The 18,430-nt window shown below is 31.7% G+C and overlaps 2 protein-coding genes across 4 annotated transcripts; both read left to right on the forward strand.

The window, feature by feature from the left end:
- Nucleotides 1-2,491: 2,491 nt before the first annotated feature.
- On the forward strand, nt 2,492-3,802 carry LOC130940146 (fasciclin-like arabinogalactan protein 3). Its single transcript, XM_057868194.1, has one exon. It carries the CDS (start codon nt 2,492-2,494, stop codon nt 3,800-3,802), a length of 1,311 nt encoding a protein of 436 aa, XP_057724177.1.
- A 5,374-nt stretch (nt 3,803-9,176) lies between these two features.
- Nucleotides 9,177-18,141, forward strand: LOC130940221 (D-3-phosphoglycerate dehydrogenase 2, chloroplastic-like). Of its 3 annotated transcripts, none has more exons than XM_057868300.1 (3): nt 9,177-9,542; nt 15,720-16,662; nt 16,754-18,141. In XM_057868300.1, the coding sequence occupies exons 2-3, from the start codon at nt 16,029-16,031 to the stop codon at nt 18,007-18,009; spliced, it is 1,890 nt and encodes a 629-aa protein (XP_057724283.1). In that variant the 5' UTR covers nt 9,177-9,542; nt 15,720-16,028; the 3' UTR covers nt 18,010-18,141. The 3 variants fall into 3 exon arrangements, 2 of the variants coding, with proteins under 2 accessions (XP_057724283.1, XP_057724284.1); XM_057868301.1 differs by lacking the exon at nt 9,177-9,542 and adding an exon at nt 14,612-15,134 and having other exon boundaries at nt 15,912-16,662; XR_009070252.1 differs by lacking the exons at nt 15,720-16,662; nt 16,754-18,141 and adding an exon at nt 9,821-10,270.
- Nucleotides 18,142-18,430: the final 289 nt, after the last annotated feature.

An 18,430-nucleotide genomic window follows, 5' to 3' on the forward strand; every position in this document is an offset into this window, starting at 1 on the left:
TGTCTTTGCAGGTACCACCCCCTATTCTCTCACACGTACAAGTCAGACGGAGGCACTAAAGGCGCAAACCCGCTCGAAGGCTTCCTTCCCCAGACGATTGGGCCAACCCAACGAGTCCAGCCCATTAATCTCCAGTTACTCAACGTAATAGTATTATATTTTATATTTTTAAGAAGTAAGACTAATTTAAAATTGAAAGTTACATTAGAACTAATAGATAAAATTAAATAAAATCGATCTCACCTTAAAAAAAAAACTATATCATCTTAATGCTGATTTAATAAATTTTTTCACATTTATAACTATCTTCATGAAATAATTAAAACTAATATAAAATATAATTCAATTAAGACCAATCATTAGAATAGAAATTTTACTTTTAGTTTTAAATCATTATTTATGACATAGAATTATGCTATATTTTCAGGCATTTTTGTTAATTAAATTGGTCCAAATTAAAAAAAAATCATTCAAATAAAATGTGCGTGAATCACACATATCTTCTTCTTTATGTTCTTCATTCTTTTTTCACGTATTTTCTCTTCTTTATTTTTTTATTGACATTGTTATTGCTATTTTTTATTTCTTGTTCTCTCTCTATGATGTTATTGCAGCATTTTTTATTTTTTTTATTTTTATTCTTTTTAAAAAATAAAAATAAAAAAATTATGAGGAGGTAAAATGAGAAAGAGAAGATAAAGAAAGAAAAGAAGAAGAAAATGATGACAATGATGAAGAAGAGAAAGAGAAGAGTTTTGAATTGTGTAATTTTATTGAAATAAAACACCAAAAAAATTTTTTAATTTGACACAAAAAATTTTTAAATTTTGATACCAAAATTTTTTAATGTGACAAAAAATTTATTAACTATATGAAAGTTATCAAAAACAAAAGTAACACTAAATTTTTTTAAAAATAGTACCAAAATTCGTTAATCATGGCACCGAAATTTTTCTTAACATATCTTTTTCTACCTTTTTTTTCATATTTTATCTTTTTCTTTATCTCCCAAAATTCTTCTTTTTCTTTTTTCATATTTTATTATTGATAAAAAAAAGTTTTGTATCTTATTTTTTACTTAAAAAATTGAGAATTTTATCTAAACAAAATCATTTTAAAGTTGAATTATATACTCATAAATCTTAAATAACAAACTGTCTTAAAATATATAACATGCAGATCAATTTAAATTGTGTTTATTGTGGTAATTTTTTTTGTATTTTATATAACAAATTTTAATGTCATTTTTATTTTATTTCTATTTTTGTATAAAATTTTTTATTTTCTCTTCTTTCTTCTCCAATTTTTTAAAAATACACAAACAAATAAGATAAAAACATATAAATGAACAAATAAAGAAGATAAAAGCGTATAAATAAACAAACAAAAAGATAAAAAAAAATAAGAACAAAAAAAATGTATAAAAAAAAGAAGTAAAAGAGAAAAACGATGTTAATAATGACGACGAAGATGAAAAAGAAGAAAAAATAAAGAAAAAATAAAGAAAAAGAAAGTGAAAAATCAAATAAAAAAACAAAAAAGAATGGAGAGGATAAAAAGAAAAATATAAGAGAAAATGAATAAAAAATACATATATATCATAATTTAGTTAAACTTAATTACTTAAAATACTTAATTTGTTATTTACAATAATTGTTATAAAATAAGACTTAAAATAAAATTGAACTTAAAATTAATATTAAAATTTTTTTAAGTGACTGATTAAGAATAGAATTTATAATCAATTATTCAAAGTAAAATATTCGATATGAAATTATTTTAAATTTTTTTAAGAATCTTCTTAATTATTAATAAATAAAGATACTAATCATTGCTCCTAATGTGTATGCATGTATTTTTTTTTCCATTATTAGATTACTAATAATAAAAATATATTTATTTAAGAAGACATACGTAATTAGTGAAACAATTTAAAATCTCTTACTTTTTCCCTTGAACGATTATAGATCTTTAATATAAAAGCATGTAATTGATATATATATATATATATATATATATATATAGAAAAATAGAAAATGTGAAAATAAAATACAAAAAAATTTATATATATAAAAAATTATTTATTAAATTAGTTGTTATATATTGATAATTGATTTTTAGCGTAATAAAACAAAAAAAAAATGTGACGACCAACTCTTTTATTTCTAGACTAAACATCCATGAGGCAATTAGTATACTAGTAAATCCAAATTAAAGTGGAGGATAGAAGAGTAGTAAGCTAATTATAGAGAACAGTTATAGCTAAGAAGTTATACATTGTCAAAGAAGAGAGTTAAGAGGGTCTCCATCATTTGCTCGCGTGTCTGGTTTAGCATGGAAGGAAAGCTCCTAAGAATATGCGGAATAAACCAGACCTGGTCCATCTACTTCATTCATTCATCATGGTTCGATCAGAAGCACGACGCGTGTGTATATATACATGAATGTGAGTGCGTGTGTCTCCAATTTATCAAATCAATCGAGATTCAACATGGCTACTACTGCGGCGTGTTCATGGAGTATATTGGTATCGGTAATGGCGGTGCTGGTAATATTGCCATCGCCAGGGACGTGCTTTGACATAACAAAGCTACTATCGCGATACCCGACATTCAGCAGCTTCAGCAACTATTTGGCGCAGACACAGTTGGCAGAGGAGGTGAACAAGAGGGCAGCCATAACGGTGTTGGCGGTGGACAATGCCGGGATAGCGCCCTTGTCGGGGAAATCCATGGACCTCATAAAGAAGCTCTTGAGCCTGCACGTCATACTTGACTACTTTGACGTCCAGAAGTTCCAGCATATTGGGAACAGAACCGTCACCGCCACCACTCTCTTCCAAACAACAGGCCAAGCCCAAGACATGCAGGGATTCTTGCAGATTACCAACGTTGCCACCGGGGGGGCCGTCATCTTTACCTCCGCCTCCGACCTAAAAGCTCCAGGCGTCAATCTCATCAAAGCCATTGCCGCACAACCTTACAACATATCGGTGGTGCAAGTTAGCACCATCCTCATGCCCCCCAGTATCACCGGAGATGGAACTGGAAATAGTGGAAACGGAAACGGAACTGCAAATGCCACCTCTCCAACCCAACCTGTCATCCCCGTTCCTGTTAATCCTCCCGCAGTGTCACCAGTTCCACCTAAATTTCCCGCCCCGGTTCCAGTTCAGTCCCCCGTGCCTGTAGTTTCCCCAGTTCCAGTCAAGTCTCCGGTGCCTGTTTTGTCTCCTGTCCCAGTAGTGTCGCCGGTGCCTGTTTTGTCTCCTGTCCCAGTAGTGTCGCCGGTGCCGGTGGTTGCACCGGTTCCAGAAAAGTCCCTCGTGCCCGTAGTGTCTCCAGTGCCGGTGGTCGCACCGGTTCCAGTGAATTCCCCGGTTCCGGTAGCATCTCCCGTTCCCGTAGTATCACCAGTTCCGGTAGTGTCACCAGTGCCGGTAGTCTCACCAGTTCCGGTAGTGTCACCAGTCCCGGTAGTGTCACCGGTGCCGGTAGCATCGCCCGTTCCAGCAGTGTCCCCAATTCCCGTATCATCGCCCGTGCCAACAGTGTCACCGGTTCCAGTAGTATCGCCTGTTCCCGTGGTGTCACCAGTGCCAGTAGCTTCGCCGGCTCCAGTAACATCGCCAGCTCCAGAAGTATCACCGGCAGCTGTGATGCCTAAGCCTGTGGCCCCAAGTCCTTCAGAAGATGAGGGAAATAATGGTTCTAATTCGGGGGTAGCTTTTGATGGTGTGAATATGGCTTTGTCAATTGCCCTTACTTTGTTTGGTATCTATCTCTCTCACTATACATATTGATTGATTGATAACGTCGCAAAGTAGCAGTTAGCCCCAATTTTGAAGATAGTTTTGCAAAGGCCATATTGCAATACCAGAGATATATATGTCATTGCTATTGTTACATTTCATTTAGGGAAAGTCTTGGGGCCAGCAGTTTTTTGAAAATTTGGCCAGTATTTAACCGTCAAGAGAAAATTGAATGATCCCACACCATTGGATTTAATCTCACACCATTAAAAACATTCTTAATGGCTATTTGATGGTTAAAAAACACAAAAAATGCTGGCCCCTAGCATTGCTCTTTCATTTATTTACAGTACAATGCTGACTTGTATGTTTGTTCCCCGGCCCGATAATGAGTTTACTTACAAGATAGATTATATAACTTAGAAAGCTTCGTCCCACACTAGCTACATGCTGTATTGCTGTAATGTTTCTTTTATACAAAAAATAGCATCCCATATCAGTTCCCTTCTTTTCTTCATCATGATAAATTTTAGTATTGTAGAAAATAAATGCTTAGAAACTATGTATTCTCTACTCCTGAATTTGATATTAACACTACTTTTTAAGATGTTTGCAATATCTCTTCATCATTTGTAATTTAGGATTATCTAATTACTGGCCACTGCATGGCTGGATGGTTAGTTAACAAGATATCTAATTTAACACAAGATATTAGCAATTCAATTCAACTATGTTCGTTTAATTACAATTACAATTATTCATGATAAAAAAAAAAGAGTGATAGGTAAACAATGGCCATCTTAAATAACATAAATAATTATCAATTAAATAAAAATATACTATACTTTAATTTAATGTTATTAATTAAATTTAAGATTAATTTACTTTTTTAACTCTATTAATTTACATTGTTCACACATTATTCAAAAATGTTGTTAGTTACCTATATTTTTCCTTAAAAAAAACATTATATATAATTACACGTGTTATTTGATTTTAATTTATACTCCTTCAATTTTTTTTATTCTGTTACTCTAATTATAAACCTTTCTTTCACAATACTCATTACTTTTCTTTTCTATGATTAAAAAAGTTATATTAAATTATCAATTAACATTTAACAAAGTTTGTATTTATATTTTCAGTTTTTCTTTAATATTTCTTATTTTCATTTATTAATTTACAAAATATTGAATATACTAACCAGCGTGCACTTAATTTTTTTAATTAAAATCCCTTATTTATGATCGTTTAACACGTACCTTTACTCCTTTAGCAAGATATCTTGATTTCAAGTTAAATTAGAATATTATCTAAATTGGACAATAATAGATTAGAAAAATAAAAAATAATTTATCTACAATGTATTTAAACTTTAAAGTGATATTAAGACAAGATACAGTAACATAGTGATAGATGCTATGATAAAACAGAAACAGTGGAGCCAAAATGCTTTTTAAATATGACATATAGCAATAAAAATATGGCACATGGCACTGTATTATTATTCTTTAGTCAAATTTATTTTTCTTTCGGCAAATGCTACGTGATAAAGAACATATTTTTCATTGGCAGATGAAATTACGTGGAAGACACAATTAAGTCATGCGTGTTTTTTATTCTCTCAAAAAAAAAAAATAGTTTTAAAGTGGTGCAGGAGCTTGTCTTATGTCATGTCTCCTTTTTGTAGAATTAGATGAAGTTAATGACATTAATTTTTTTTAAGTTTTTTTTTTTGGTTTCCCACGGTATTCCCCAACCCGACAGGTCAAGGACTAATCCGCCGCGGTACTGAGCTCCATTTAAGGGTTTGCCGCTGGCCAATGGGTTGCTGCATGCACAAGGCGGGATTCGAACTCCCGACACTTGCTTAAGCGGACTAGTGAGCTAACCACTAGACCAACCCAACTTAATTTTTTTTAAGTTAATGACGACATTGTTATTATTTTAGTTAATTCTTTGGGTCTTTTTTATGGATTTGCCAGTTTTTTTGTTGTGATTTGGACATTGGGTATTATAGCTAATATTTTTAATCACCAGAAAATTTAGGATTTTGGTGTTACAAATTTAAGGTTGAAACCCGACCAAAAAGAAAGAGATTGAGTTTTTGGACTAACTGAAATCATAAAAATAATAACAATGATAATAAAATAGAAGAGAATGTTTACTACGATGGTTTTTGATGAATTTGGAAAACTCCAATTTAATTTTAATGATGAATAAATATTATTAAAATTTGTAATTACAAAATTATTAATTTAATTTTATTTAACATATGTTTATTAATAATTTTGTGATGTAGATTTTGATTGGGCCGAAAATAAAATTTTGATACAAGCCCAATTATACTCAGCCTTGATTTAATGTAAGAATACATTGATGAGCATGGCTGAATTGATTTTGGGCCAAAACAAAATTAATGAGCCCAAGTGTTTCACTATTTGCTCAGCCTTGAATGTCCAAATTAATTTGTGGCTGAACCTAGTTGTTATAATGGGCCAAATTGATTTTGTTATTGTTACAAGCCCAAGATCTATGCTAAGATCCAATGCTTGATCCAAAATCCATCAGGAAAGCAAATGTTATCATTTGTCTGATGTCTTCAATGGATCATTTCTCCAAGCATGTGATGGAACTCAAAGTTTTATTTAGAAGAATTAATACATGCATTGGAAACATAAGTGAGAGAGAGAGAGTATGAGTGACATGATTGATTTGCTTTGTGCTGCACGACACTCAAGCAAGGAAAGTAAAAGCAACTTTCTCCACTTAATTTGTTTAACTTCATTTAATTGCTACTCTTCCATTTGCTTCTTCTCTCTCATCTCTTTCTTCTCTTTCGGTCATTGTCCAGGAAACCATGGAAGCAAAAATGAGCTACCGAAGTGAAGGAAGATCACACTACAAGATCATCATGATGATGGCAAGAAAACATAACAAAATAAAAGTATGTTGTGGCTGAGATTTTCACCAAAAATGGTAAGATTTGGTGAGGTAATATCGAGCTCTTCATACCCAAAAAGAAAGAAGAAGATTCGGCCAGTAAGGAGGAGATTCTTGGACGCATGGCTTGTTTTTGATTCTGTTCAACCACCACAGGAAGTAGCTAGAGTGGCGAAGTGATGGAAGAGACAGAGATTGAAGCAGATGAAGTCATCATCATCATGAAGCATCAAGGGCCAGAAATTCATCTTGGAGAGCAAGTCAAGGATGGAGCGCTCGGATTGATGAAGAGTGATGACCAAGGAAGAACTATAGGTATTTGCATGTTGGGTTTTGCATGAGTTACCTCTTCTCTCTCTATGGCCGAACCGGTTCTGTTTTTGAAGGAAAATAAGTTAAGCTTTGTTTTGTTTCAACTGTGAAGACTTCTCTTCTCTATAAAAGGGGTGAACAGTAACGGTTTGAAATAAGGAAGAAAAGTTTGATAGTGCAAGGCACAGAAGTCTCATAGCTACCTAAGCTTACAGATTTTCTTCTCCTTCAATATATTCTGTTTTGTAATTTTTCTGTTTAATTTTGTCATGTCTTGAGTCTCATGGAAAAAAGGCAAACAAGTGAGGTTTGTATGAAAAAGTCATAGAGCAGAAAAAGGCAGAGAGTGCAAAATTAAAAGAAAAGCTATAGATGTCCTTAGAGTTCCTTTGTACGTCTATGTTGTGTTTCATGATTCTGTGGGAATCCCCTTGTAAGTTGGGTTAGCACACTTTACAGTTTGTAATCAAGTTGATTTTAGTGAAATTCCATCATTGTTGTGATGGAGACTGGATGTAGGCTGCATTGTACTTAGCAGCTGAACCAGGATATATCTGGGTGTAATTCTCATTCTCTCCTACTCCATTTCTGTTTCTACTGTCCAGGAGCAAAAACCAAAAATATCTCGTGCCAAGTGACGAGACAAAAATAAAAAGTCTCGTGGCTAGGGACGAGACAAAAATAGAAAAGTCTCTTCAAAGACCAGAAAGTGTAATCAAGCAAAAAGGGGGCTAAGATTCAACCCCCTTCTCTTAGCCACTGAAACCATCTATTGAATTTAAAAAATTGAAATAAATAAATTAATAAAAACAAAAAATATAAATTAAATGATAAAAACTAATTTTAAAGTTTTGTAATTCTACCATTTGCATATTATTAATTATTTATATTATTTTATTTTTCAACTTGTATTGGTCCATTATTGTTATTATTTTTTAATATCTATCTATCATTTATGAATTTTTTTATTAAAATCAATATTCTAAAAAAAATTAATTTGTTTAATTTTTGGTTAATAAGAATTTGATTGGTATTTATAAATGATCATTATTATTTTATATTTTCATTAAATAATAGAGGAATGGATACTAATATTTTATAATTAAAATTAATATTTTAATATAAATTTTTTAATATTATAAATTTTATATTTTACTTCTTCTCAAAATTTTTTGGTCACACTTATTTCTATAGATCGATGCTCAAACTCTTCACATTACACAAGGTACACCCTAATGATCATATATATATATATATATATATATATATATATATATATATATATATATATATATTTTATACTTGTTATTATTCTCACACCAAAATCTTAATTTTTTATGATTGTTATTATTTTCACACCAAAATTCTTGTTTTTTTTATTTTTTTATTTTTTGGACATGGATAAAATTCAAAACTCAAATCTACTCTTATACTTTTCGTCTTAAACTCATTCATTCCTCCCTTTCTATTATACATGCAGCATCCTTTCTCTACTGTTTTCATTAGCAAAATCAAATTAAGTTGTATTAGAACCAGTGTTTTGTGCAATCTCGTCCATGTTTAGAAAGCTTGCTGACTTTAGATGCATCTTTATTGCCGATGTTTTCTTTTTTTATGAGAGGCTAATTTTGGGTGAGAGAGGATGCTACATGTGTAGTAGAGAGGGAAGAATGAATGAGTTTGGGATGGAAAGTTTAAGAGGAGATTTGGATTTTGGATTTTATCCATGTCTAAAAAAAATAAAAAAAAAACAAGAACTTTGGTGTGAGAATAATAACAATCCTAAAAAAACTAAGATTTTGGTGTGAGAATAATAACAATCATACAAAATTAAAAAATATAGTTGTGATTATCAGGGTGTGCTTTGTGTAATGTGAAGAGTTCTAGGACATCAATTTATAAATAGGTGGAGTTAAGTCTCAAAGTAGTCCTTGAACTTACACTCGAGTCTCAAAGTAATCTCTGAAGTTAATAATTATTCAAATTCATTCGTAAACTTGTATTCCAGGACTCATAGTAGTCCCTGAAGTATTTTCTATTTATCAAAACCTTAAAACGACGTCGTTTTGAGAAAAACAAAAAAACAAAAAAAGAAAAAGAAAAAATAAAGTGGCGTAGAATCCCCCAATTTTATTAAAGAAAAAAAAAAGAAAAAAGAAAGAAGCACAGAGTAGATCCCCACCCCCTCCTAATTTTCAATCTGTTTCCTTCTCTATCCCCATCCCCAACCCCTTTTTCCTCTCCCAACCTTTACCTTTTCCTTCTTCATCCCCAATCCGACCCCTTTTCCTCCTCCAACCCTTCCCCTTCTACTTCCCCAACTTGATATCATTCCTCTTCCTCTTCTTCTTTATAATTTGATGCCCTCCTTCTCCTCCTTTTCAACTATAATCTCACACTCACAAGAGCTCTTCTCAATCTTTGCTGTTGCCGCCTCTCGTGGGCCTCCGTTTCGCTGCTGCCATTGTTTGCTTGCCTCCATTTTCGCTCGGTTTTTCTCTTCTCTCTTCTGGCACGGTTCTCTCTCTCAACCATGGTATTTTTTTCTTTAATTTTTTTAGTTATTCAATCATTGTTCTTTAATATTTTGGGTGATTGTTACTGCTGATCCTGTTTTAATATAACAACAATGGTTAATTTTAGTTATTTTCTATTTTGTAATTATTTATATTTTTTGTGGTTGCTATTTTTTGTGCTTGTTGCTATTTAGATTGATTGATACTTGCTATTTAAGTTGATTGATCTTTTCTAATTAATGGTAATTTTTTTGTGATATTTTGTGTTATTGATTTTTATTTTTGTGATTTGTTGAAGAAGAAGAGAAGAATAGAGTTGAAGAAGAAGAAGAAGGGGGTTGTTGTGTTTTTTTAATATAAAACGATGAACGTTTTTTTAGGCTTCTTTTTTTTTTGTTCAAAATGACGTTGTTTCAAAGTTCTGATGAACGAAAAATATTTCAGGGACTACTATAAGTCTCGGAGTACAAGTTCAGAGACAAATTTGAGTGATTATTAATTTCAGGGATTACTTTTAGGGCTTGTTTGGGTGAGCTTCTAAGAAAAGATCTTTTTTTGAGTTATCTTTTTTTAAAAGATCTTATAGAGAAGTAAAAGTAATTTTATGTTTGGATATCTCATGTAAAAAGGTCTTTTTATCTATCAATTATGTTTGGGTATAACAATATAAAAGTACTTTTTTGTTTATTTATTACATGAAAAACATCTTTTTTTTAAGGAAAAAAGATCTTTTAAAAAAAGATGTAAATTACAGCTTCTCAAAAAAGATCTTTTTTTGATTTTACTAGTGCTTTTACTTTTACTACTAAAAATTTGCCAAACACGTTAAAAGATAAAAAAAGATATTTTTTAATTGAAAAAAGATCTTTTTTAACAAAATAATGACACCCAAACATGCACTTAGACTCGAAGGTAAGTTCAGGGACTACTTTGAAACTTAACTTGAAATAGGTGTGATCGAAAACTTTTGAAAAGAAACAAAATATAAAATTTATAATATTAAAAAATTTATATTAAAATATTAATTTTAATTACAAAATATTAGTATGCACTCCTCTATCATTTAATGAAAATATAAAATAATAATGATAATTTTTAAATACCAATCAAATTTTTTTCTTTTTTTTATCGAAAATAAGGAAACTCAAACCTACAACTTCTTAGCTGAGTATGGAGAGACTATGTCATTTAAGATATAGCTCATTACTAATTAAATTCTTATTAACCAAAAATTTAACTAATTAAATTTTTTTAGAATATTTATTTTAATAAAAAAATCATAAATGATAGATAGATATTAAAGAATAATAACAATAATGAACCAACACAAGTTGAAAAATAAAATAATATAAATAATTAATAATATACAAATGGTAGAATTACAAAATTTTAAAATTAGTTTTCATCATTTAATTTATATTTTTTATTTTTATTAATTTATTTATTTCAATTTTTTAAATTCAAAACCATCATAGTAAGCATTCTCTTCTATTTTATTATCATTGTTATTATTTTTATGATTTCAGTTGGTCCAATAATTCAATCTCCTTTTTTTAGTCATAATGGGTTTCAATCTTAAATTTGTGATACAAAAATCCTAATTTTTTTAGTGATTAAAAATATTAGTCATAATACCTAATGTCCAAATCACAACAAAAAAAACTGGCCAATCCACCAAAAAGACCCAAAAAATTAACTAAAATAATAACAATGTCGTTATTAACTTAAAAAAATTAATATCATTAACTTCATTTAATCCCATAAAAGGGAGACATGATATAAGACAAACTCCTGCAGAAAGCTATCTTTTCTTCTCAAAAAATAAGAGACACGCATGACTTAATTGTGCCTTTTACGTAATTTCATCAGCTGATGAAGAATATGTTTTTATCACCGTAGCATTTTCCTTTTCTCTAAACCAAAAATCGGAAATCCAAATGAATTAAGTGATATTTTGAAAAGTAAATGTTAGGAGTTGAGCCATTTTTATTAATGCATATATACTTTGGATTAACATTGTATGTTTATATTATTAGGATTAGAGTTTAAAATTTGATTTATTTTTATTAATCTATCACTTTTCTTAAAATTTATTATTAAAATATCACTTTTTGAAATTAATTATTTAAGTGTCATTTTTTTTAGGTAGCAATTAATTTAATATTTAATTTTAATTATAATTTATTATAGTAATATAAAAAGAATGACATCCAGATAATTAGTTTTTAAAGAGATACATTTTAGTATTAAATTTAAAAAAAAAATTGTCACGTTAGTTAAAAAAGTATTAAAATTTAATATTTAAAATCTAATCAACACCATACTGTATTCTTTAGATATTATATATAAAAATATATTTATTAGCTAAATATTAATCTAAAATAATAAATTTATTAGTCGTGCAGTATTATTTTTTTTAAAAAATAAAATATGATTGTTAAATGACCAAAAAATAAACTAAATTTGGAATTTGAAAATTTACTTTATTTTTAAAGAATTGATTAATTCATTTGGTAATCCATTTTCAAGAGTTAGAGGAGAGCACCCAAAAGGGCAGGCAGGTTAAGCTGCCCAATTTATTTAGAGCACAAGTATCATAAGTCATAACTCGAGTCCGACTCGATTTGAGGAGTAAAAAAGAGCTGCCATTCAACTACTTTGTTATTATCCTCACTAAAATAATTGATTCTATGTAAACTCAGTAGAAAAAAAATCACTCACTAACTTCAGAAAAAAATCTCTGTAAATAATGACCAAATCATCACCTCTTTTTATAAATAATATTTTCAATAGTTTAGATATTTTAAAACTCAATTCTCACATAAATCTATTTAAATTTTTACTAACTTTCACATCAAAATTATAAAAAAATATAAATAGATAATAAAAATATTAAACAATATGAACAATAGATATATTAAATATTTAATTCATTAAATATACAAATAATTATTCTAATATTAAGATTTAAGTGAATAATTTAAGAATACAGTATATTTTACTTAAATTAGATTAATTTTAAAATTTATTATTTATGTTGTTCAAAAAAATTATTAATTATTTAACGTAACTTTATTATCAAATATATTTATTACCACTTCCGAACATCTTCACACAGACACATTTATACATAATCCAACAATATGATAATAGTAAATTGAATTTCACATGAATTATTATACGGTAAAGTATTAGGATTCCACTTATCATAGATAGAGACATTTTGACAAATAAGTGTTTACAGTAAAAATCAATAAAATAATAGGATATAAGTTTAGAAAACAAAAGTTAAATAATATAAATTAGCTAATATTATATTGAATCAATATAAATTTTAATAAAAAACACAAAAAACCAACTTTTAAATAGATACCATTAGTTAACTTTTTTTATTGTAAGATTATTTTTTAACCTTTATTTTTTGGAGAATATAAGATTATTTAAAGTTAAAATTTATAGTATATAATTTAAGATCTAGGATTAGTATTTAAAATTTAAAACACTGACTCATATGAATTAGCTCTCTAATTAAACTTGTTCTTGCTGAATTTAGCCGGTGTATAGCTCGTCCGTCAATGAATGTCTTCAAACTTCTCGTCGGAATGAGTTATACGTCGGCAAAGAGAGAACAAGGGGGTGGGTACCTGCAAAAGACACTCCGACGCTCAAGTCAGTAAGTGTTTAAGAGGTATATAATAATTCTATGAATATAGAATGTAAGACATGAAATGAAAGTTATCATGTGTTATGTTGTGTTTATAATAATTCTATGAATATAGAATGTATTCGTTTTATAATAATTCTATGAATATAGAATGTATTATTTATAATAATTCTATGAATATAGAATGTAGTATTGAGATTAGATATAGAAGGTTCTTTTTATAGGCATAAAATTGATGTTATGACCGTTTGGTCATTAAGATAGAAATGATGGTCATTAAGTCGGTAATGAAGGTGTCAGTTACAAACAAAAGAATGAATGATAGTTAACACCGAGTTATAACTCATAATGCATAATAAAGACTGAGTTATAAGGTGACGGATCACAGCCCCCAAGCTTTGTCCGCCGATCATATGATCCAGGCTAAGCTTAGAAAATAAAATGAGTTATAACTCGATTAAAAGATGAGTGAATAATGATATGGTGAGCCCCCAAGCTTAGTCGGGTTATTATGTCGGCACTTATTCAAAAAATAATTGAATGATAAGAGTCATTCAATCAAGATAGTTGTGTGGGGGATACTTTTCCGCTTAAGAACAATTTTAGCATTTGATTGTATGTGAACTGAAAAGTTCAGAGATAGATATCCATTGACGGAATCGATTGTATGATTCGAGGATATAGTGGTTAATTGTCTTGGGAATTTTTCCGACCCACAACAACTTCTTGATAAATTTCTCTCTCAAAGCAATTAGTTATTGAATATTTACAATTTACAGTGAAGGTCTGACATGAATAAGATAAATTGAGAAAATGAATAGGTATAAAGTCGCAACATATATTGAGTAATATATATTGTAAAAGTAAAATAGTTCAAAGTAAAAAAAAAAAATATACCTTGAAAGTTGATAATTGTAGAGAAGAAGACGACATATATGAATGTCATACATGCCAAATGTGAATATCTGAATTTTATTTTGTAGGACATGCTTTAATTTGATAATAAAGCAGTAAGATAACAGTTATCGATGAATTATACATTTAGTATAATGTTTCTAGCAGTTACAGTATGACGAGGGATATTCCTCGTGTAATAATAGTAAATTGCCTGTTTAATTTTCTACATTAAACAAATAGTAACATAAAATTTAATAGTATAAAATGAATAGTGTAACAGTTATATACAATTGATATATAATTAATTTTTGATGGAATCCAATTTTAATATTTAAACTCATCATTACTGTCATTTAATTGTATAAATGAAATCATTAAGCAGTAAAAATATAATACATAAGAAATAAAAATGCAATTGACATGGTTGTTATATGTCATTATTGTATAGAACATATAGTGAGGTTTGAATATAACTAATAAATCAGTAAGTATTAGTTACTCAAAGTATAAATATAAAAGTATGTTGAATAAAATATATAATTTTACTTGTGTAAATAGAGAACTTTGAAAAAAAAATAAGCAAATTTGATAAGTGAATTTGTGCTCGGATTGATTGAAAACCGAGTTCGTTTCAGATTGATTGAAAGCCGAGTTTATTCTCGGATTGGTTCATTAATCGATTATGAGATGTGGAATATTATGATACGTAAAAATGAAGCAATTTGAATGTATAAAGTAAATACTTTATAAAAAGTTATGATAGATTAAAATTTGATAAGAGGTATTAAAATCTTAAATAAGATTGTTGAGATTGGTTCAAAAATTTGAATGTAAATCAAGTTTTATGAACCTAAGGGGAGTGGGAATGATTTTACTCGTCCCCACAGACGGCGCCAATTGTTCTTGCTGAATTTAGCTGGTGTATAGCTCGTCCGTCAATGAATGTCTTCAAACTTCTCGTCGGGATGAGTTATATGTCGGCAAAGAGAGAACAAGGGGGTGGGTACCTGCAAAAGACACTCCGACGCTCAAGTCAGTAAGTGTTTAAGAGGTATATAATAATTCTATGAATATAGAATGTAAGACATGAAATGAAAGTTATCATGTGTTATGTTGTGTTTATAATAATTCTATGAATATAGAATGTATTCGTTTTATAATAATTCTATGAATATAGAATGTATTATTTATAATAATTCTATGAATATAGAATGTAGTATTGAGATTAGATATAGAAGGTTCTTTTTATAGGCATAAAATTGATGTTATGACCGTTTGGTCATTAAGATAGAAATGATGGTCATTAAGTCGGTAATGAAGGTGTCAGTTACAAACAAAAGAATGAATGATAGTTAACACCGAGTTATAACTCATAATGCATAATAAAGATTGAGTTATAAGGTGACGGATCAAAACTCATTTTAGAAATTTTAATTGTGTGATTTTCATATTTTTTTTGTTGATTACTTGTACTTTACAGAAGTGTACTTATTGATATTTTGTTGATCTTAGATGTATATATAAATTTTGTTGTTTTCTATAAGGATTGTATTACCAGTATTTTATAGTTATTTAATAACAAAAGAAATGTATGGTTTTTTTTTTTTTTAATATATATGTCAAAAGCAAAATGCAGAAGAGGCAAAGAACATATTTTTTCTGTGGTTTTCTTCGGATGTGGTTCGGTCTCCATGGCAACCTCTCATTAAATGTAATGGAAAAATGAATTGTGACCTGAAATGAAATTTCACTTGTATAATATTAGGAATTGAAATTAATGGTTTATAAGCTCCTCCGCAGTCGATTGGTTTATAAGAATTATTTATAGCCAGTGATAAATTAACGGCTTTGGAAATGAAGTCAAAGTTGTATATATAATGAAAAAGGCCCTCAAAAGTGGAGAGATCAGCAAGAGAAGAAAAAGAAAAGTCTGTAAAATTGTATAATGTTTCAATCAATGGCGTCGTCTACGTACACCAAAGCCGTGTTTCCTTCGAGTACGAGATCAGCATCAACATCGCTTGCCTCATTAACCACCAAAAACCCCTTCCTGAGAGTCTCATCATTATCTGGTTCTCGTTGCGCTTCTTGTTATTGCCAGCGCGCGTGTGCCTCGGTGGTGAACGTCACCAGTGTGTTGAAGACGGCGGACTCGAAATCTTCGTCCGCAACAAGCAGCAAGGATCTGTCCCCTCATGGTTCAAAACCCACCATATTGGTGTCGGAGAAGCTAGGAGAGGCGGGGCTGCAACTGCTACGTGAGGTCGGGGAGGTGGAGTGCGCATACGACCTGTCACCGGAGCAGCTGTGCAACAAGATCTCGTCGTGTGATGCGCTGATAGTGAGGAGCGCCACCAAGGTGACCAGGCAGGTCTTCGAAGCTTCCAAAGGAAGGCTGAAGGTTGTCGGCAGAGCAGGTGTCGGCATTGACAATGTCGATCTTCAAGCTGCAACCGAATACGGCTGCCTTGTAGTCAACGCCCCCACCGCCAACACCATTGCAGCTGCTGAGCATGGCATTGCTCTCCTTGCTGCCATGGCAAGGAACGTTGCCCAAGCCGACGCCTCCATCAAAGCCGGTATCCATCTATCCATTCTGTTGCTTTACCTTCTATTGTTGTTCATAATCATGCAAATATGCATAGGTATGTTTATGTGGTGCATGTGCAGGGAAATGGCAAAGAAACAAGTATGTGGGAGTATCGATGGTTGGGAAGACGTTAGCAGTGATGGGGTTTGGAAAAGTTGGGTCTGAGGTGGCGAGGCGAGCGAAAGGGTTGGGAATGAATGTGATTGCACATGATCCTTATGCCCCGGCAGACAGGGCCCGTGCTGTTGGGGTGGAATTGGTGTCATTTGAGAATGCCATCGCCGCCGCAGACTTCATCTCTCTGCACATGCCGCTTACCGCAACTACTAAGAAGATCTTCAACGACGCCACTTTTGCAAAGATGAAGAAAGGAGTCCGCATCATCAATGTTGCTAGAGGTGGTGTAATCGATGAAGATGCCCTGGTCAAAGCCCTTGACGCCGGAACAGTTGCCCAGGCGGCACTCGACGTCTTCGCGGAGGAGCCCCCACCAAAAGATAGCAAGCTAGTGAAACACGAGAACGTAACGGTGACGCCTCATCTGGGAGCCAGCACAAAAGAGGCACAGGAGGGTGTGGCAATCGAGATAGCAGAGGCTGTTGTTGGAGCACTGAGGGGGGAGCTGTCGGCAACTGCAGTGAATGCTCCCATGGTTGCTCCTGAGGTGGTGTCAGAGCTGGCACCATACGTATTGCTAGCTGAGAAGCTTGGGAGACTTGCGGTGCAGTTGGTGTCCGGAGGGAAAGGCATCAAGGCCGTGAAGGTGGTGTACCGATCAGCGAGAGGACACGATGACCTGGACACCAGACTCCTCAGAGCCATGATCACAAAGGGCATCATCGAGCCCATATCAAATTCAATTGTCAACATTGTGAATGCGGACTTCACCGCCAAGGAGAAGGGGCTCCGCATAAGCGAGGAGAGGATAGTGGTTGACTCATCGCCGGAGCTGCCCCTGGATTCCATTCAGGTTCAGATCTCGAATGTCGAGTCCAAATTTGCGAGCGCTGTGAAGGTAAACGGTGAGATCAGCATCGAGGGGAAAGTGAAGGATGGGATGCCGCACCTTACGTGCGTTGGGTCCTTCGGTGTGGATGTGAGCTTGGAAGGGAACCTCATCCTTTGCCGCCAGATCGATCAGCCAGGGATGATTGGTCGCGTCGGAAACATACTGGCTGACCACAATGTCAATGTTAGCTTCATGAGCGTTGGAAGGACTTCCCGTGGGAAGATGGCTATCATGGCCATTGGCGTCGATGAAGAACCAAACAAAGTTGCTCTTGAAAACATCGGCTCCGTTTCTGCTATCGAGGAGTTTGTTTTTCTCAAACTTTAGTTCTCCTAGCCAACACTTACTACTTGTGTGTATAATACAATAATGTGCACGCCTGCATGCATGCACTTCTTCCCCGGCCCCTTGTTTATGCGACAAGTTTAGTTTCTCCATATACCTTTGCTTCTAGCTAGATTTTACTTCCATTCTTTTGATTGAAGATTTAACTTGCTTCTTTCTTCTCTTTCTTTCTTTCCTATTTATTTACATAGAAATTCAGCAAAGAATCCAGAAGTTTTAATCATGGGGCAAAAATTAATATATATGTGCTTATACACACACATATATATGTGTGATGAATTCTATACGATCTTCTCTAAATTAGAAAGTAAATTACCTTTGACTGAAATAAAATTAATTAATTTATTATAATTAATTTTAACTCTTAATCTAACCTAAACTTTGTTAATTTAATTAATTAATC

The sequence above is a fragment of the Arachis stenosperma genome, chromosome 7 (assembly GCF_014773155.1).
Source record: "Arachis stenosperma cultivar V10309 chromosome 7, arast.V10309.gnm1.PFL2, whole genome shotgun sequence".
Lineage (NCBI taxonomy): Eukaryota > Viridiplantae > Streptophyta > Magnoliopsida > Fabales > Fabaceae > Arachis > Arachis stenosperma.